The 22487-nt window shown below is 32.8% G+C and overlaps 1 protein-coding gene across 4 annotated transcripts in view; it reads right to left on the bottom strand.

Annotated features, from left to right (window-relative positions):
- Window positions 1-19606, bottom strand: part of tfap2c (transcription factor AP-2 gamma (activating enhancer binding protein 2 gamma)) — a 35538-nt gene extending 15932 nt beyond the window's left edge. Inside the window, exons 1-4 of one of the 4 annotated variants that reach the window (XM_056460627.1) lie at window positions 19499-19606; window positions 10272-10730; window positions 7553-7604; window positions 176-398 (exon numbers count right to left, since the gene is read on the bottom strand). In XM_056460627.1, coding sequence (XP_056316602.1) covers window positions 176-398; window positions 7553-7604; window positions 10272-10730; window positions 19499-19528 — 764 coding nt within the window. In that variant the 5' untranslated portion in view covers window positions 19529-19606. Of the gene's footprint in view, window positions 1-175; window positions 399-7552; window positions 7605-10271; window positions 10731-13644; window positions 13961-19498 lie in introns of those variants that run through there. The other 3 variants (XM_056460629.1, XM_056460625.1, XM_056460626.1) reach the window with 3 other exon arrangements.
- Window positions 19607-22487: the final 2881 nt, after the last annotated feature.

Below are 22487 nucleotides of genomic sequence, written 5' to 3'. Positions count from 1 at the left end.
CCACCCCAGTGACAGCTCTCGTACCTTAATATTTTGAGAGTGTAAGGTCACGAGAGCATGTAAACTATGCTTTTGCTTTTGGTTTGATATATAACCTGAGCAGATTTGCATCATGAGTTTCATCCACCTACTCTGTGCGAATAAATTAAGATATTTCCACAAATGAAGCCCTCACCTGCGTAATACTCCTCCAAGCAGGGATGCGTTCAGACACTCGGGCGGTGACAGGCGTCTCTGAACTTCTGCCACAGTTACTTTATACTTGGAAGTGGAGCTGAGAAGAGAGAGACGGCCAGGAACCGAACAGAAGACCTCAGTGGGATTCGACACCATTCCCAGCAATGACTCTTTCTGAAAGGGAATCCCAAATGCATTTCCCTTGGGCAGAGACACCGGACCTGGAGATGAGAGAAACACATCGGTTCGCTCAAACAAACTGATCCAGAAACGCAGGGAGATTTCATAGGAGTAGATACAGATGCATGGATAATTATTTTCCCCATTGTGCTTTAGTTTAAGGAACAATTTAGTCTTTGAGGTTCCTCTGAAATGTTGATAACTCTAATAAAACATGCAGTAATGGTAACACTTTAGGTTAAGCACGTTATGATTTTGCCAAGTACAATGCGATCCTGGATTAGCATCTATGTTCAACCTGGAACATCATTTTTATTGGAAATATAACCCATGCCTATTTTCTACCCCTAAACCCAACCATAACTGTACAAATTTCCCAAAATCAGAGGGGAATAATAGTTGATAATTATGTAGAAGTGTATAAACCTAACCATAAGCCTCAACAACATAAACGGTAAACATATCCCTTAATTCTGATTGGCTGATTGGAATGTTGATCCAGGATCAACATAGATGTTAATCCAGGAACACGTCCTACTTGCAGAAATCAAGTAGGTATCATGTGATAGGTTAGACACAAACTCTCATTATTAACTAGTGGTTTATTACTCAGAATATTGTCAAGATAGTAGACATTTATTAGTACTTACACTTGTTAGTACTATTAGTACTTACACACAAAGTTGACGTTTGCTGTTTGTTCAAACTACTTATTTAAAATGAGCTGAAACAACACAATTCTTCAGATTTATTCAGGGTTCATACACATTTTAATTACTAAAATTCCAGGACTTTTCCATAATTGTGGGTTTTGCTGATTTTCCAAAACTTTTCCAGGCCTGGAAAAAGCCATTGTATGAATCCTGTTTACTTGAGGACAACTTAATTGTTTTATGTTCAATCCACTTAAATTTGTGTAAAAACTAATAAGTTAACCTAATTCCTTCATGTTATTGTTATTATTCATGTTATACTTAGAGAAGTTTTTTTTCCCTCTCCGCTGTCGCCACTGGCCAGCATGGTTTGGGATCTGTAGAGCTGCGCATCGTTGGATTTGCTCTTCAGTGTTTGGACTCTCAGTAGTGATTATTAAACCACACTGAACTGAGCTCAACTGAACTGAACTTAAACACTACAAACTGAACTACACTGTTCCTATTTACTATGACCTTTTATGTGAAGCTGCTTTGACACAATCTACATTGTAAAAGTGCTATACAAATAAAGGCGAATTGAATTGAATATTCCAACACGCATCGATCTGAGTGGAATCCAGCATTTTTGACACAGTGTATAAAGTGCATAATCTTGTCGGCTCAATAGCCTTGAGGTTAGAGCGCCGATAGGGCACTCTGAGTTCGAATCCCGGCTCTGTAAAATTACTTTGAAAGCAAATTACACCTAAGAAAGATGACTTTACTGCTTTTTATTTTGAATCATTCCAAGTTTAAATGATGGAAGGTTCGAAATGAATAGGGAATTGGGGGATAACTGGGAATAGAACACAGCCAGGAACTATGTTTCTAACTACATCTCCAGAGGTGTAGTTGCAAGCGTAGAAGTTTGCGACACAGTTTGTGAATGTTCATTGGAAAGATGGATTTGTTATGACTGAACTTGTGATCTTAGTTGGCTAATGATGGTTTTCGGAAATGCACCCCTGCATATTCTTATTCTACATAAAACCCAACTATATATATATATATCTATTAATAAGCAGACAATTGAGAGTTTATTGATGCAAAAATAAGTCATAGTTAATGGTTTGTTAATAGCAAGAATTGTACCCTGAAATAAAGTGTGAGGGAAGTAGCTAACAATAAACAATATATGTGTTACAGTATTTCTTTATCATGGTTGAGATGATGAAATCTGTTGATGTTTAGTTCTGGTGCATCAATTATTATTATTAACACATTAACCAATTTTGAACATAATAGTACATATTTAACTGAGAATAATACATGCTAGAGGTGTACTTTTCATTGATAGCTCAAGTTAACTTACATAGGTAAATATTTGGAGCTTAAATAATGGAATATTAATAGAAATATTGGCGCAAACAGCAAATATTAAAGACTATAGATACATATACAATCATTTTGCATACCAGCTCAGAAACATGTGATCAGACAATGATTTTAGGAGAATTTGGTAAGAAAATGTCTGATTTTGACTATACAGTTGGGTGGCACAGTGGCTCAGTGGTTAGCACTGTCGCCTCACAGCAAGAAGGTTGCTAGTTCGAGTGTCAGCTAGATCAGTTGGCATTTCTGTGTGGAGTTTGCATGTTCTCCCCATGTTAGCATGGGTTTCCTCCGGGTGCTCCGGTTTCCCCCACAGTCCAAATTGGCCGTAGTGTATGTGTGTGAATGAGTATGCATGGATGTATCCCAGTACTAGGTTGCAGCTGGAAGGGCATCTGCTGTGTAAAACATATGCTGGATAAGTTGGCGGTTCATTCCGCTGTGGCGACCCCAGATTAATAAAGAGACTAAGCTGAAGAAAAATGAATGATTGAGATAAATAATGGAATCTTTCAGCTCAGATAAACGTGATCACGCAATCGTGTGATTTTGGGAGAATTTGGTGAAACAAAAATATCTGATTTGGACTATACGCTTTGACTTAATAACAATAAAAATGCTAAATATCCAATCAGCATTTAGAGTTTGTTTCGAAAAATGGTGAATGAAGGCTGAGGTGGCACAAATGAAGACGCTTGAGATTTACGCTAGAAACATGTGACATAAATTTTGATCTGAACCAGAACGGGACAGCGCATCTCAGAAGAGTCATGCATGCTGTAATTATACTGGCTAAAATATTGACATAGACGTTAATTCAGCAAGGCACTCTGGTGACTGGAAAGCAAATCTAAATTACTGACTGAATAAAATGCACACCAGAATCTGTCAATCAGCTCCTGACCTCAACACACTGCAAGCCAACACACCCAATTACACTGCAAGGCCAGCAAACAATATAGCATCTCGAGTTGAGTGTTTGCAGTAAAGAAAATAGTCTTGCGATTGTGATCTTTAGTGCATCTGTAAATCTCCTTTGATGGGTGTTTTAACATTCTTCTCATTTTTCTCACATTCGACAGCGAAGCAGGAAACAAAAGTAAGAAGCGCAAAACTAGAACTTCAAAGAACAACAAAGACAAAATGGATGCTTGCCTTTGGAATTAATAATCAACTGATGGGTTCTGGAGTCAGGCTATGGTTCATATAAGATAAACCTATTACATTATCATGCAGAATTTCCAACATCAACTTTTTAAAGAGATAGGAAAATGTCAAAGGTCGTGAGTCTAATTAATAAACTCTACATTGTTCATGCAACTGCACTGTCAAAAATGCTGGAATCCATGTGTGTTGAATTAAATTAATTTACTAATTTTGACAATTTTACTTAGATTGAACTTAAAACAATTGAGTTGTCCCAGAAAACCCAGGAATTGTGTGGTTTGAGCTCATTTTACATACAGTAAGTAGTTTGAACAAACATGTCATTTTTTGAGTGTGTAAAAATGATAAGACAAAAAAATTCATAACAAAATGCTTCTTATTGAACTTATTTTAAAAAGGTAAACTGGTTACAACTTACTAATTTGACAAATTTAAGTCGATTGAACAATTGAGTTGTCCCCAAATAAGCTCAAGAATTGTGTGGTTGCAGCTCAATTTACATAAGTACTTTGAATAAACAACATGTCATTTTTTGAGTGTGTGAAAATGATAAGACAAAAAGTCAAAACAAAATGTTTTTTTTTTTACTTAGAACTTAGTTTAAAAAGATAAACAGGTTTCAACTACGTTTAAGTTAGGTTTAACTTAATATTTGTACTCGGTTTGATTGATGCAAGTTACGATGACCAGAAAAAATTAACTTACTAACTAAACAAATACAGGCAGCAAGAATTTTTGAGTGTGTAAAAATAAAGACAATCAGTCATAACAAAATGCTTTGCTTCTCATGTAATTGCTGCTTATCTAACATATTTTTAAAAGGCAAATATGAAGGAATTAAGTTCACTTACTAATTTGACAAATTTAAGTAGACTGAACTTAACAACTGAGTTGTCCCCAAAAAATGCAAGAATTGTGTGGTTTCGGCTTATTTTATGTAAGTAGTTTGAACAAACATGTCATTTATTGAGTGTGTAAAAGTGATGAGACCAAAAATCATTTTAAAAATGTTACTGATTTAACTTATTTTAAGAAGGTTAACAGGTTTCACCTATTTTTTTTTAAGTTACACAAAGTTGAACTTAATATTTGTACTCAGTTTGACTAATCAAAGTTGAGATGGCCAGAGAAAATTACGTTGACTTGACTAAAAAATATAGACAGCAAGATTTTTTTGTGTGAAAATGATTTGACCAAAAGTCATAACAAAATGCTTTTGTTTCTTATTTAAATCTTGTTTATCTAACCTATTTTAAAAAGGAATGAAGGAATTAAGTTAACTACTAATTTGACAAATTTAAGTAAAAATAAGTAAACTTAAAACAACCGAGTTGTCCCAAAAAGCTCAAGAATTGTGTTGTTGCAGCTCATTTTACATAAGTAGTTTGAACAAACGTCATTTTTTGAGTGCGTGAAAACAATAAGACAAAAAAATCATAATTAAATTTTTTTTGTTACTTATAACTTAGTTTAAAAAGGTAAACAATTTTCAACTATTTATTTTAAGTTAACTTAATATTTGTACTCAGTTTGATTGATGCAAGTTGAGATGACCAGGAAAAAAGTTGACTCAACTAAACAAATATAGGCAGCAAGATTTTTTTTGAGTAGGTAAAAATGATAAGACAAACAGTCATAACAAAGAGCTTTTGTTTCTTATTTAATTGCTGCTTATCTAACTTATTTTAAAAAGATAAAGATGAAGGAGTTAAGTTCACTTACTAATTTAACAAATCTAAGTAAATTGAACTTAAAACAACTGAGTTGTCCCAAAAAAAACCCACAAGAATAGTGTGGTTTCAGCTCTTTTTATATAAGTAGTTTGAACAACCAACATGTCATTTTTTGAGTGTAAAAATGATAAAATAAAAAGTCATCACAAAATGTTACTTATTTAACTTATTTTAAAAAGGTAAACAGGTTTCACCTATTTTTTTCTAAGTTACACAAACTTTAACTTAATATTTGTACTCTGTTTGATTGATGCAAGTTGAGATGACCAGAAAAAATTAAGTTGACTCAATTAAAAAATACAGGGAGGTTAAAGATTATAGGGTAAAAATAATAAGACAAAAAGTCACAACAAAATGCTTTTGTTTCTTATTTAATTGTCAGATTGACGTTGTAGCCCAACGTCATGAGAACGGTGCAATTTTTTTGGGAATAAAAATCAGATTGACATCACAACCCAACATCAGGCCGATGTTAATGGCCAATGTTAACCTAAAATCAACCAAATATCAACATCTAATGATGTTACAGCTTGATGTTATGTGGATGTGATCTCTATGACGTCTATCAGACGTTGGATTTTTGTTGCCCTTACTGATGAGGAATCGTCAGTATTTGACATCGATATTGGTTTAAGATGTCGGCTCGACTTTATATTTTGGTCACTTTCCAACACAACCTAAAATCAACCACATATCAACATTGTTTGATGTTGTTATTGGACATCAAAATAACGTTATCCTTAGATGCTGGCTAGACATTGAATTTTGGTCAAAATCTAACTTTATATTAATGTCTCACACTAAAAAATTATTCAAAGATGAAAGTTAAGTGGTTGTAAACTATTAATTTGTACTGAATTTAAACAAACAAATTAAGTTGAACATTACTACATTTCATTTGTTTGCAAGTTGAGATGACCAGAAATATTTAAGTTGATTCAATTCAATTCAATTAACCTTAATTTGTATAGTGCTTATACAATGTAGATTGTGTCAAAGCAGCTTCACATTAAAAATCATAGTAAATTGGAACAGTGTAGTTCAGTTTGTAGTGTTTAAGTTCAGTTGAGCTCAGTTCAGTGTGGTTTAAAGTTGACCCAACTAAAAATATAGGCAGCAAGATTTTCTTACAGTCTAGAAACTACTAATGACTACCAACATCAACTTGAGCATGCATTCAAGATTACAAACATGACAAAACTAAAAAGTCAAAAGTTTTAAACAAACTTTAAGACACATTGTTTCGCTCATGTAAATCAACCCGCGATAAAGATTCCTATGAGAAAAAAGCAGTTGAGAAGCACTGATATAAACCATCCTTTTGAGCGACTAATGATAGCACAAAATAAACAGATGTTCAAAACTGTCTTTCGCTTTTGCTTATTTAGGAAGATTTCATGTCACAGCATATGACTGAACAAAATACATGTTTAAAAGCAGCCACACCCCGACTACAGTTGATTCTTGTCTTCTCATGCATATGTGTGTGTGTGTGTGTGTGTGTGTGTAGTAAGGCAGAATTGCGTTCGGACTGTGTTCAGCGCTGTTTCAAAAGACTAAAAAAGCCTAGGCCTCCTCTCTCTGAGCAAACACACCATTTTAAGGATTGCCCAACATCTACAACTTTGGCTAGTCTGCCATTTTGAGAGGAATCCTTTCTTTGGCTTCCCATTCATGCTGAAAGAGTGTCAGAATGCCAGGCGGATCAATGCCAGATTAGTTAAATGGACCACATGACCGAAAGGATTAGTGATATATGTATGAACTAGTACCACCTCAAATACGCCTACCTAAACCTGGACTTTTGTTTTTTCCCCCCTGACAGCAAAGGTGTGAGATTTCTTTTTACTCCCAACGTGATTTAAGCAAGTCTTTCTGAAGATTTGAGCCAATATAAATCATGCACGGCATAAAATGAATGCAAAATATTTTAATGCAAATGAGATTAATCTTAAGAGATTGTAAATAAACTCAAAATTACTGAGGGCTGTTGGACATTACATAACATGCAGTTTCAAATCTAAACTTTGCATAGAAAATTATTTAATTTACATATATATAATATTTAATTTATTAATCAGTATTATGCATGCAAGTTTAATTAGCTCATATTAATCTAAAGTCTATGCAGATGTCTTTGTACATACATTTTTCCCCACAGAAACATTTAATACAAAAAGAAAGCACCTAATATCACACACTTGCAAATACACAATATATAACTAAGCTCTGCATTAACACATGTATGAAAACAAAAGTTTCACCAACCTTTTTTGATGACCGTATGATCTGGGATTATAATACTGTGATCACCTTCGTGCTGCAATAAAACAAAATGACCAGGAAATGCATCAATACATTCACTTAATCCCAAAATACACAGCGTTAAGCAAGGTAACTTTTATATTAAGTCACTTAAAAACAAGTAACGGCCACACTTTACAATACGGTTTCAGTAGTTAATGTATTTACTAAAGAATGAACAATACTTGTACAGCATTTATTAATCATAGTTCAACATTTACTAATACATTATTAACGTCCAAATGAATGCTTGTGAGTTAATGCACCGTGAATTAACATGAACTAACAACTCTATTTCCATTATCTAACATGAACAAATACTGTAATAAATGTGTTGATCATTGTTTATTCATGTTAGTAGATGTATTAATTAACAACCTTATTGTAAAGTGCAACCCAAGTAACTAAATGTGTCACTTAAGGAAAGTAATGTGCTGTGTTATTCTTTGTTTAAAGACTAAAGGGTTAGTTCACACAAAAATTTAAATTTACTCACTATTTAGTCTCCATTATGAGTTTCTTTGTTCTGTTGGACACAAAAGAAGATACTTTGAAGAATGATGAAAACCGGTAACCATTGACTTTATTATTAGAATAAAAAACAATACTTTGGAAGTCAGTGGCTACAGGTTTCCAGCATTCTTCGAAGTATCTTCTTTTGAGTTCAACAGAAGAAAAAAAATCCTAACATTTTGAAACAAGTAAAGGGTGAGTAAATGATGACCGTATTTACATTTTTAAATGAACCCTTTAAGATAGACTTATATAATAATAACTAAATAAACACATTAAGAGTTTAGATGCAAAAGCCTCTAAATGCAGTCTAAAAATTCTCGGTAACACTTATGGTCACGATTCACGGTATTAACAAACCATTTACTAACACTACTAGCTTAATAAACTATTAATTAGCTGTTTATTAATATTAAGGTAGAATTGGGGTTTAGGTTTTGGGTAGGATTAGAGATGTCAAATAAGATTAACTACTAATAAACAGTTAATATCTTAATATGTAATAAGCAAGTAGTTAATAGCATGAATTGTGGCCTAAAGTAAAGTTTTCCCAAATTCTCTTATAAAAACAATTTGCATTTTTATCAGGCTTCTGTGTGTAGATTTAATAATATCAGTTTTATGGCGAATATGAAGTACTTTTCATGGTCTTAAAGGGTGAAAAACCTCAACATACACAAAAAATGTATATTTTTTGCTCATTCAAACTACTTAATTAAAATGAGCTGAATCAACACAATTCTTGAGATTTCACTGGGACAACTGAATTTTTTTATGTTCAGTCCACATAAATTTGTTAAAAGTGTTAAGTTAACTTAATCAATTTGTGTTGAGACAACATGAATGAATTGTTTTGAACCCTGCACTTTTTACAGTCTATGTAGGCTCAATAATATCAGTTTTATGGCGAATAATAAGTACTTTTTATGGTCTTAAAGGGTGAAAAACCTCAACATACACCCTGAAAAAAATTATTCAAAGATGATTCCTTGGATTTACTCAATTTTTTTTACGTTAAGTGGTTGTAACCTATTTATTTGGGCTGAATTTAAACAAACACATTAGGTTGAACATTATTAAATTTAATTTGTTTGTTTAAATTCAACACAAATAGATTGTTTGCAACAGTTTTGCATGCAACACTTTTTTCAGTGCACTAAAAAACACATGCTGCTTGTTCAAATTACTTAGAAATTATTAAAACGAGCTGAAACAGCACAATTCAAGAGATATTTTTTGGAGATAACTTAATTATTTTAAGTTCAATCTACTTAAATTTGTTAAATTAACTTGATTTGTGTTGGCATAACATGAATAGTGTGGAACCGTGCATTTGTTACAGTTTAAACAAAGGAAAATGAAAGAAATGTTCATTTTTTTGATGGACAATTTCAGACGGCACTTAGAGAAGTTTTTGCATCTGAACTCTTACTAAATAATAACTTCTTCAATTCAATTCTAGTTTGCTTTCACAATAACTATTGTTTTAAAGCAGATTCACATTATATAGGTGCACATTATTGCATTACATTCATATTCAGAAAAGTGAAGGTTATTAGTTATCATAACTTTATTAGTTACTAATAACTTAAACTAATTAACTAGTAATGACAGCGTTAAGATGTAAATTTGTTATATACATGCTCTGCATATTTAAGTACACCCCTCACAAATGTATAATAGGAAGCTATACAATATTACTTTTGTGCATAGGCATTAGATTAGTCAGTACTGAATCCAAATCTGGAGCTCATCTAAGAAAATAACTTACGATAACAGTACAAAAACTAGTACATCTAAATGTATATGTTATAGAACAATATTAAATACTAATTTAATAAAGAGGAAAAATCAAGAGAAGCAAAAAAATAGAACATTTTTCAGTATTTAGCTTGAATTTAATTGTATTATCTTTCAATTTCTAAATATGTTCTGTGACTAAAATATTATTTGAATAAATATATCTGTTTAATAAATCTGTTTAGTTTAAATGCACCAAAATACATGGCCTATATTCACTGAGAAATGGATAGAAATATTCATTTTCAAAATGGGGTGTACTCAATTATGCTGATCACTGTATAAACACAGTTAACCTGCCGCTATATAGTATATAATGTCAATGAAGTGTGTTTGTGCAATAAGAGTATGTGTTCTGACATCAACTCACCTGAACATCTTCCATCCCATGACCTATATCGTGCAAACCAATGTTGTCGCCTAAAGAGTCGATTCCATGGATATGCGGAGGCAGCAGTTCTGGTCTCCTAAAACCATCCCGCCGCATCCCGGACGAGCCCCCATCCAGGCCCAGAATAGGACTTGCGAGTCCGCTTCGACCGTGACCTCCGATGCCCTCCTGACCTTGCCGTCCGGGCCATGACTGCTGCTGATTGGAGTTTGCAGACTGGTGTATGGGGTTGATGTTAAACGGGTCGCCCAGATGGGAGTACGGGTCGCTGGGTTGGGTGTATGGTATAGGCTGGTAAGGTGGAGGGAAATACGGAGGCTGGAAGTCCGAGCTGGCTGGGTGAGAAAGGGACGGTGGCGGGCTGTAAATGTGCTGGCTCACCGCAGGGATGTGAGGTAACCGAGGGTTCCCATTGCTGCTAACATCATGTCTTTCCTGCTGGAATAGAGATTAAACAACACTGTTAAAAAATGCTGGGGTCCACACACTTATTACAAGTACAATTTAAGTGGATTGCACTTAAAACATTTAAGTTGTCCCAAAGAAACTTAAGAGTTGTGTTGTTTCAGATCATTTTAAATAAGTAGTTTGAACAAACAGCAAGTGAATGAAAGTGAGTGAATGCAAAGTTAACTTATTATACTATAAGTTAACTAAATAGTTTTAGGTGGACAAATTTAGGTGGATAGAACTTAAAACAATTAAGTTGGCCCAAAGAAACTCAAGAATTGTGAATGCAAAATATACTACACTGTAAAATAAATCCTGGGTTCCATACAATTGATTTGTGTTTTGATTTGTGGACAATATGAAGGAATTCAAGCTAACTTACTATTATTTTAGAAATTTCAGTGGGTTGAACTTAAATAAATTAAGTTGTCCCAAAGGAACTCAAGAGTTGTGTTGTTTCAGATAATTCGAATAAGTAGTTTTAACAAACAGCAAGTGAATGAAAGTGAATGCAAAATATAATATACTGTTAAAAATGCTCTGCTCCACACATTTATTACAGGTCAAAGTTAACTTATTAGTTTTAAGTGGACTAATTTACGTGGATTGAACTTAAAATAATTAAGTTGGCAGAAATAAACTCAAGAATTGTGAATGCAAAATATACACTGTAAAAATGCTGGGTTCCATAAAACTGGTTTGAGTTTTGATTTGTGGACAACATGAAGGACTTCAAGTTAACTTAATTCAAGTTTAGAAAATGCAGTGGATTGGACTTAAATCAATTAAGTTGTCCCAAAGATACTCAAGAATTGTGTTGTTTCAGCTCGTTTTAAGCAAGTAGTTTGAACAAACAGCAAGTGAATGAAAGTAAATGCAAAATATACTACACTGTAAAACAATGCTGGGTTCCACACACTTATTACAGGTACAAGTTAACTTATTAGTTTTAAGTGGACTTATTTAGGTGGATTAAACTTAAAACAATTAAGTTGGCCCAAAGAAACTCAGCAATTGGGAATGCAAAATAAACTAACCTGATAATAATTCTGGGTTTCATAATTGATTTGTGAACATCATGAAGGACTTCAAGTTAACTCACTGGTTTTTTAGAAATTGCAGTGGATTAAACTTAAATCAGTTAAGTTGTTACAAAAGGAATACACCCTCAAGAATTGTGTTGTTTCAGCTCATTTTAACTAAGAGCAAACGTCTCTTTTGAGTGAATGCAAAATACACTGCATCTATATACACTGTAAAAAAGTCCGGGTTGCACACAATTCCTTCATGTTGTCCCAACACAAATCGATTTTACAAATTTAAGGGAGAACTTAAAATAATTAAGTTGTCCCCAAAAAAACTTAAGAATTGTGTCATTTCAGCTCATTTCAAATAAGTTTGAACAAACAGCAAATGTCATTTTTGCCTGTGCAAAATATACTTTATACACTGCATCTACATTGCACCTCTCTAGTGATTTAAGAGCCTTGTTTATACTCAAATCGCTTTAGATTAAAGCATCTATATAATTGTAAATATAAGAGTTTATTGTATTTTTTATATTAATTTTTTAATATTATTATGGATATTTGTATTAAATGCAATGTTTTTTGGTTGTGTATTTAAATGAATACACTGACAAATGCATATCTGGGCTAATAAACATAATATAGCAACTTTTTCATATCTAAATCAACTACTTAAAACTGTTTTTAAATCATTTTTATATTCCTGAACACCTTTGTCTTGGACTTTGTCATTAATACAGGTATATAAATAAATACCTGCGATAATAACGTATGCATTGCTGAATTAAACCATTGCTTGCATTAATTTATATGCATTCATCTCTTCAAATAATTAAAACATGCAATAGGCTATACCTGATTTTATCCTTTAATTGTACTTTTATTGATCAAATCGCATATTTCACTCAAATCAAAGCAATTAATTTCGATGTTATCATACGCAGCGTGTAGTTTTACCTATCCAAACATTTTTACAAAGTCTTTTGTCCTCTTTCTCATTCAGATGACTGAAACATCAACAGAGGTGCTCGTCTTTTGAGTCGGTGTTCGGCTCTTGTGCATTCATGACTTCTATTGTCAGGCGAAGTTGCTCGGATAGTTTACTGTCACCAGAATCACATGAATGACAAAGAGCGACGCGACATTTCTAGACAGCTTATAGGAGACCGCGGGAATTAGTCTTCAAGGTTTTTCCACTCATATTCATACTGAAAACAGATCTCGAAAACAACAGTGAGTGGACAATGTTGCGCCTCTTATATAAAGCAGCGTTGTTGTGACTCAACGCTGGGTCAAATATGGACAACTGCTGCGTAAAAAGCGTTATATACATTTTATTATTTGAGTTGTTATAGCTACCCAATGTTGGGACAACTTGACAGTTTTTAAAAGTGTAGAGTTTAAATATAGGCCTACAAAAAATGTGCATTGACAAAACGTGCAATAACTGCGTCTGAAATTAAATTGCGTTAACATTTTTATTAAGCCTATAAACGTTTTATTATTATTAAATGCAAAACAAATTTTAATAATGGTCTACATATTACTATATATATTTTGTTTATTGATTTATGCATTTGCATTGTTGTTAAATAATATTTTAAGGAGCGCATTTTGTCTTTGGTTGTGCAAATGCGCATTTAAAAATGTACAAATAAATAAATATTGCTTATTTTCTTCATCGTAAAATAGTAAGGATTATACAAGCGGTGTACCATTGCTTCTAGAAAACTTTTTTCTTCCTCTAGAGCTCACTTTGCATATGATTTGGAAATAGAAAGTATCTAATTTCCGCGTTTTAAAATTATAAACATACAAAATGCGCGCGTCTCCAAATAAAATAAAAAAGCGCGCGCCTCCTCAATTGCTCTTACCTCGCAGTCATCTTCATACTTGACGTTATCTGCTAATTTCCACAACATGTTGCTTCTGTGAGGCTGGATCTCAGAAGTGTGTATCTGTGCAAGAGTTTGTTTGCGGTCAAGAAAGTAATCCAGAGAGTCCGGCGCGCGCTGCGCACAAGTGAAGCATCAACTCAGTGTTGAAGGAGGTGGGAAACTGAAGAGAAACTGACGCACATCGAGACTCGAAACTAATTGCACGAACAAATAACTCGATCCAAAGAGAAACGCGGGACAGAAGCAGGACTCCCTCTGACGGACAGTCTCGACTCACTGACTCGCTTCAGATTCTCACTACTATATTCACACGAGCCGCTTGTGGGCGTACAAAATCTGGCTGGAGGTGACGTCAGAGCAAACAAGCTACAGTTGATTGGTCGCTGTCAGAAAGATAGGCCAATCACAGAACTGTCCGTCTGTTCAGAGGGCCAATTAACCCTGGACGAAAATGTTGCGACGTTTTTGCCATTTAATGACAGGGAATGTACAGACAACAGCTCTCTGAAAATGCTTTCAAAGCTAAATCCAACAAAAAGAGCTCAGGGGTAGCTTAATTAATGTATCAGTGCTCTTTTGGTAAGGGATTCATCAGAATAAACAGCAAAAGAAAGTCCAAGGCACTCGGAAAAACATGGAAAAAATATTAAGAAGCCTACTTTTCCCTAAAACTGCACCTACGCGTTTCGGCAAACACTTGCCTTCATCAGGATAACAGAGATCAGTCTGGAGCTTCTATTGAACACTATGATCTCGTGACTCATCTGAACAAGACTAAAATAATATATTGAACGCAAGGTCAACTCAACACAGCAGTTTCAAAGCAAACTTGGGTTAAATATGGACTGACGCAATAAAAAAATTTACCCATACTGCTGGGTTTGTGCAGGTAGGCTTGTGCACATTTGGGTTGAAACAACCCAGCAATTTATAGAAGGAAAAAAATGATGAATTAAGCCCAAATTAATGCAGGTCAATAATACTAAGGACTTTAAATTAAAACTGAACGCTACAATAATTGAATAAATATGAGATAGATAGATAGATAGATAGATAGATAGATAGATAGATAGATAGATAGATAGATAGATAGATAGATAGATAGATAGATAGATAGATAGATAGATAGATAGATAGATAGATAGATAGATAGATAGAACATTTTATCAAATGTGGACAAACGATATGATTGTTGTATAATATAATATAATATATTTTTAGTCTGACTATTTTATAAAACAAAAGCACACACGTAAAAGATAAAGATGTTAGTGTTAAATAAATTAAACATCCAATAATTTTACATTTATGTATTCTGCGCAAATGTATTTAGTGTGTAATAGAAGAATATTTTTTAAAAAAGATAAATAAGCAACACTTGTGATACTATGATATTTGGCAACATATAATAATAATAATAATAACAACAATAATAACAATAACAATAATAATAATAACAATAACAATAACAACAACAACAACAACAATAATAATAATAACAATAACAATAATAACAATAACAATAACAATAATAATAATAATAATAATAATGGCAATAATAATAATTGCAACAACAATTACTACTATTAAAAAACTAACAACTACCAAATCTACAAAATAATAATAAAATAATCAACAACAACATAAACTAGAGAAATAATGTAATATATAATAATTATGTTACATCATATTCATATTTTATATTTATTATAAACACAAATAGTTTTATTCATAACACAAAATAATGTATATTTTAAAATAATATGCATCATAGACTCGAAATAAATACTGGGTCATTTTTAACCCAATTCGGGTGAAATAGAGACTAACTTAACTTCTGGGATATTTTTTGAGTTAAATTAATAGGACCAAATTTGACTCATTCTTTGTGTTTATATTTACCCAAATTGGATTTTAATAACCCAGCATTTCTTAGAATGAAAACTAATATAAAAAGACCGGAAAACATCTTCGAATTAGACATTTTAAAACCCGTAAAATTAATAATAATTACTATAAGCAAAAGATCAAATAAAAAAATCGAAATAAAGAGGAAAGCACACTAAGAAGAAAGCAAACTGCCTAAATGAAGGATAATCCCGCTTAAAGTCTGCCGTGTGCAGGAGAATTAAATGTAATTATGGGTCAAATCGCCCGCGGCTGTTTGTCCTCGGCTCGGAGTCGGAGAAATGAAGCGGGTTTGATTCTCTCTGACCTGAATGCATGCAGAGTTTCATCAGGTTTGATTCTCCGTTACTGTCAAATCTTTCACACAATCTACTGTAACCCCTAAGGACAAACATCTACTTATGTAACCTGGTGAAAGCGCAAGCAAAACACACACTTCAAAGCAATAACGTGATGCATCAATGACAATTGTCATAACACAAATTATTATTTAGCCTACATGTGTGCATAACTGGTTATAGTGCAGTCTGAAATCTCGAATTTGTTGTAATTTCGGAGCAAAAAAAAGTGACTTTTAATTCGTCACCGTTTTAGTTGAACTCAACACCTACAATGCGTATAAAATAGGAAGGAAAATGGCATGTGAATAAGATGTTATATATTAATAGCAATTAAAACATGCATGCATTAGGCTATGTAATTGTTTGTACTCGTAAATTGCAACTTTTATTGATCGAGTCGTATCGAAAAGCATTTGTCACTCAAATAAACGCAGGTTATCACACGCAATGTGCATTTTCCCTAACAATTTGGTGGGAAAACGTAATAATTTAACTGATTTCTTAATGTATTTCAAAATGAATGAATAAATTAAAGCGCTATTCAGTTTGCAGGCCAGGATAAGGGAACATCAAGGCCTAAAAGCGCTTAAAATATCTAATACGCATACTGCGATTAACATTAATTGTGTTATTTATATTAAATGCAGGCTTATTTATTTGTTTTTTTAAATAAAAATACAATTTTAGTAAAATAAATAAATGAAATTAGAAATCAGAGTGATCGTAAAACACTATTGTGCAGTTTATGTATTAATTTTTGCGCAGCTTTCTCTTTAAAACATTCTCTCTATGATCTGCTATTGACCTAATTAGCATTGTTATCTATATTTCATGCTTGAATTTTATAAATTAATGTCTAATCAGTGCTGTTGTTACAAACTGATCCATTACCAGAAAGAGTTGTAACAGAAGATGAGTTGTAACACAATCAGGGAAAAGGGAGAAGCCTACACTGGTTGCCTTAAATGTTTAAGCTGAATCAAATTAACCTTACGAGTCCATTGAAAATATATTATATTAAACTGACTTAAAACAGCTTGTGTAACTTATAAAATTAAGTTAGAACATGATTAACTTAGATAATTAAGTTACATTGAATTAAAACGTATGCTGTCATGTCGAATTTGTCAAATGTAATGTTTTACAGAGTGCAAATAAAGATCAATAAGCTTCGATTTAATAGAATAAATACATTATAACATTTATGTGAGAATTATTTTTTATTTAATGCATTATATACAGTCACTTTACAGTTTAAACATTTTAATTAGAAGAAGCACCTACGCAAAACATTATCTATAGTTCGGAAAACACCCAAACTAAGCGAATTTACTATTTACACTGTCGAATGCGGAGTTAAAAAACACCATAATCACGCTCGTAGCCAGGGGGGATTGGGAAGACACCCCTCACTGACAAAGGTCCAGACTTTGTCGCATACACGAGCTCGTTTGTCCTATTTTGACTGCTGTGCCATCATAAATAGTAAAGATAACCTATCGAATCCTGGTGGGACTTCAGTTCATCAGTTTTGGCCAACGCAAACTATTATTTGTCATGAGTCCAACATGTGCAAGAAAACATTTTTCGCTACTGTATTGTTTTTAATGGAGAAAACTATTGACAAGCAACTTTTATCGTTTAAGAAATACGTGACCAATAAAAACACTTTTATAAGAGAGGCTAGAAAAATTGGGAAGCTCTAAATTATTATTATTATTGTTGTTGTTGTTGTTTAACTTTATATTATTCAAATGGTCAAATTCTGACTGAGGAAAGTTGAATTTGCTGGCCAGTTTGTTATTTGCCTCTAATAAATAACAATTTTTTCTTCTTCTAATGATATATGATGTAATAAATTCGCATTTTAAAAATAAATATGTCATATTTCTTTATTCTAAATATTTAGGAAATATTTTGATATATCAAAAAGTCTGGTTATGATGACCATCCGACAAGCTAAATCAGCTAAAAATAGTGCTTTAAGATGTCACAACACTGTAAAAATTTATGATAAATTCGTCATGACTGCATATGTTTTCAGTTCATTGTAACTTATCAAACCTTGCTAAATCATGTTATAACTTAACTTTATAAGTTACGCAAGCTGTTTTAAGTCAGCGTAACAAGATATAAGTTCAATGGACTCGTAAGGTTAATTTGATTCAGCTTAAAAAGTAAGGCAACCAGAATTCTTTTACAGTGTAATGGAGTATTTAAATCTCATAATTAAATAGAAAATGAGGCGAACAGCTGCAAAAAGGTCCACTTTTTGAGAAAAAAAAGAACCACTCCTTTCACCATGCTGCCTACGGGCCTGATAATAATCTTTCATAAAATTATATGTTAAGATTTTTAACTCGAAACTGAGATTTAAAGACGACAATCTGCTAAATATTGAAGCTCTGTTGGTGTCAACATCACTCCATTAATAATATAAGTTAGGATATAATCTAATATTTATTTCATTCATTTTCCATCGGCTTAGTCCCTTTATTCATCAAGGGTCGCCACAGCGGAATGAACCGCCCAAGTATTTATTTTTTTAAAATACTTTATTTACGGTCACAATAGTGGGTGGTGCTCGTGTATATGACTTAAGCAGCTTATTGACGTTTAATTGTTATGTTACAGACACACACAAAAAACTCGGGTTGTGGTAAATATGATAAAAACGTCCTTATTTTTAAAGTTAAATTTAAATTACACCTTTTAAATAAATGTACAGTTGGGGTTGTCCATGTTTTGACCCAGCACTGGTTGAAAACAACCGAGTTCAATTCAATTCAGTGCAATTCAGTTCAATTCATCTTTATTTCTCCAGCGCTTTTACAATGTAGATTGTGTCAAAGCAGCTTCACATATAGCAAATTGACACTGTGTCAGTTCAGTTTTCGGAGATGATGATCAGTTCAGTTCAGTTCAGTGTGGTTTAATTTTCACTGCTGAAAGTCCAAACACTGAAGAGCAAATTCATCCATGCGCAGCTCCTCAAGTCCCTAACCAAGCAAGCCAGTGGCGACAGCGGAGGTGTTAAACATTTCTGCTGCAACTTAATTAACTTATTTTTTTACATCCCCGAATAATAGCGTGCGCTAAATCGATGAAGCCCTGAATGATAAACACAATCAGGCCTAATTACAACGATTGCACTGATTAAAAAGAGCAAGTAGGTGTTATCTAGGTAGATTTCACACCTGAAGGTATAAAAGCTGGGCTTATTACTAATACGACTAATAACAGTTGTTGTTACTAACTTTAGGCAGCACTTTCTGCAATCCTTACACTAATTTAGACCATTACGGCACTGTAAAATATAATGGATTCCACACAATTGCTTCATGTTACCCAAACACAAATCGATTAATCGTTTTTATAAATATAACTAGATTGAACACAATTAAGTTGATCCAAAATAAAGTGTCGTTTCAACTCATTTTAAATAAGTAATATTTATGTTAATTTAACATAAAATTGATGTTAAAACTATTTTAATAACAACTGCAAACTAAAAGCATATTATTTAACCTCCTCTTTTTTCCACCATGCATAAATATTTACAAATAAAACCGCAAGCCTACCCGCCAGTCCAGCCTCTCCAGCAGCGACATCTGCTTTGCTGGCCGTTCAGTCCCGCTGTGAAGCAGCGAATGTCCGCATCAGAAGCGCTCCTGCCGCTCAATACACCTGGATGCGCGGGGAAGACAGAGCGCATGCGCGGACTCTCCGAACACCTGAACGGGGGCGCGCATTCCGATCGATGAGCGTGATTAATCACCGCATCGACGCGCTGTTGCACAACGCGCTTTAATTACAGACGGTAATTAAACATCAAGGCGAGATTCCCACACATTTGGACTCATTAATAGTTCAGAAGAAAGATTGCAATGATTAGAGCATCATATTACCACAGACTCAGCTTGTGTATGATTCATATTTGAGGTTATCGTAACAATAATTACCTAATATTTACAGTTTATCTATTATCTCCTGTATTTATGGGAACCGCACATTATGAAATGATAAGAAAAACCATATACTCTAAATATGCTGGGTTGTTGTAGCCCAAATATGGACAAATATTGTCATTTAAATTAAATGAAATCCATATTTGACCCAATGTTGTGTTAAAACAACTCAGCATTTTACTTTTGACTGTACATTTCATTCTACCTGCAAGACTTTTACATAATTTTATATATCAAAATGCAAATAAAATAAACTTTTAATGAGAGAAAAATTAAACCTTTGGATTTTTCCATGTTTGACCCAACGTTGGTAAAACAACTCAGCATTTGATTTTTATTTAAGCGTTTTCCAAAACTTTAATATATTAAAATGCAAAAAAATAAACTTGTAATGAGAGAAAAATACACCCTAGGTTGGGTTTGTCCATATTTGACCCAATGTTGTGTTAAAACAACTCAGCAATTTATTTTTGAGTGTAGACTTCATTCTACCTGCAAGACCTTTCAATAACTACATCTAACTTTTAATGAGAAAAAAATCCACCCCAGTTAGGGTTTGTTCATATTTGACCCAACATTGTCTATTTGTTAATTTAATTAAGACTTTTCCATAACTTTAATATATTAAAATGCCAAAACTGTAACTTTTAATGAGAATTATTTGACCCAACATTGTGTTAAAACCACTCAGCATTTTATTTTCGAATGTAGACTTCATTCTACCTGCAAGACTTTTGCATAATTTTAATATTAAAATGCAAAATATATATTCATTTTGTATTGAGAGAAAAATTCAACCCTAGGTTGGGTCTGTTTGACCCAACATAGTTTAAACAACTCAGCATTTATGCTTAATTAAGACTTTTGCATAATTTTAATATATTAAAATGCAAAAATGTAACTTTTAATGAATATATATTAACCCTACGTTGGGATTGTCATTATTTGACCCAATGTTGTGTTAAAACAACTCAGCATCTAATTTTTAAGTGTAAACTTCATTCTACCAGCAAAACTTTTCCATAGTTTTAATATATTACAATGCAAAATAACTTTTAACGAGAAAAAAATTAAACTCTAGGTTGGGTTTGTCCATATTTGACCCGATGTTGGGTTAAAACAACTCAGCATTTTATTTTTGACTTTACACTTCATTCTGCAAGACTATTGCATAATTTTAATATAATAAAAAGCAAAAAAACCCCCAAAACAAACGTTTAATGAGTTTGTCCATATTTGACCCAACGTTATTAAAACAACTCGCCATTTTCATATTATTTAAGACTGTTCTATAATTTTTATGTATTAAAATGCAAAAGAATAATAATAACTTAATGAGAGAAAAAATAAACCTGAGGTTGGGTTTGTCCATATTTGACCCAGTGCTATGTTAAAACAACTCAGCATTTTATTTTTGAGTGTAGACTTCATTCTACCAGCAAGATGTTTCCATAACTTTTATTTATTTAATTGCAAAAAATTAATAATAATGTTTAATGAGAGAAAATATGAACCGTACGGTCCATATTTGACCCAACATTGCTAAAACAACTCAAAACATTTTATTTTATTTAAGACTTTTCCATAATTTTAATAAATTAAAATGCAAAAAAATAAATAAATAAAATAAATAAATGAATAAAAAGTAAATAAAAATAAAAATGCAAATTTAATGAGAGAAAATTAAACCCTGGGTTGGGTTTGTTCATATTTGACCCAACATTGTTAAAACAACTTAGCATTGTTTTAATTAAGACTTTTTTCATAATTTTAATAAATTAAAATGCAAAAAAAGTAAAAAGTAAAAAAAATTAATAATGCATATTTAATAAGAGAAAAATTAAACTCTGGGTTGGGTTTGTTCATATTGGGGCCAAATTATTTTGGCTGGACACTTCATTCTACTTGCAAGACTTTTGCATAAATTTTAATAAATTGAGAAGTAAAAAATTTAACTTTTAATGAGAGAAAATTTTAAACTAGGTTGGATTGGTCCATATTTGACCCAATTCTGGGTTATAACAACTCGGCATTTTATTTTTAAGACTTTTCCATAATTCTAATATATTAAAATGAAAAAATTTAGCTTTTAATGAGAGAAAAAAATGCACCCCAGGTTGGGTTTGTCCATATTTGACCCAATGTTGTGTTAAAACAACTCAGCAATTTATTTTTGAGTGTACACTTCATTCTACCAGCAAGACTTTTCCATAATTTTAATATTTTCAAATGCAAAAAATAAAATACGCCATAATGAATTAGCTTCCTTATGCCTTTTCCATCTTCCTATAAACACCAAATTCTAACACAGTGACTAACACAAGACACGTTTAGGATTCACTGGCATTCCAGGCATGTATTTCTGAAGCTTTCTCACGCACATTTCTCTGACACACACACAGTCACACACACACACACAAATAAATGAAAACACATACCTGTAAATGCAGAGTTCTGGGTTTTATTTACGCACCTGTCAGAGGGAACACACGATGACATGATGGAGAACTGCAAAGAGACAAAAAAACAGAACTACAACACCACCTATAAACCTGCTTCAATGGGAAAAGCGATTATTCACAGACCTCTACTGCCACCATGC

This window comes from Danio aesculapii, chromosome 6 (assembly GCF_903798145.1).
Source record: "Danio aesculapii chromosome 6, fDanAes4.1, whole genome shotgun sequence".
Taxonomy (NCBI): domain Eukaryota; kingdom Metazoa; phylum Chordata; class Actinopteri; order Cypriniformes; family Danionidae; genus Danio; species Danio aesculapii.
Note: the sequence above shows the minus strand (reverse complement) of the source record. Positions and strands in the feature narration are given on the sequence as shown.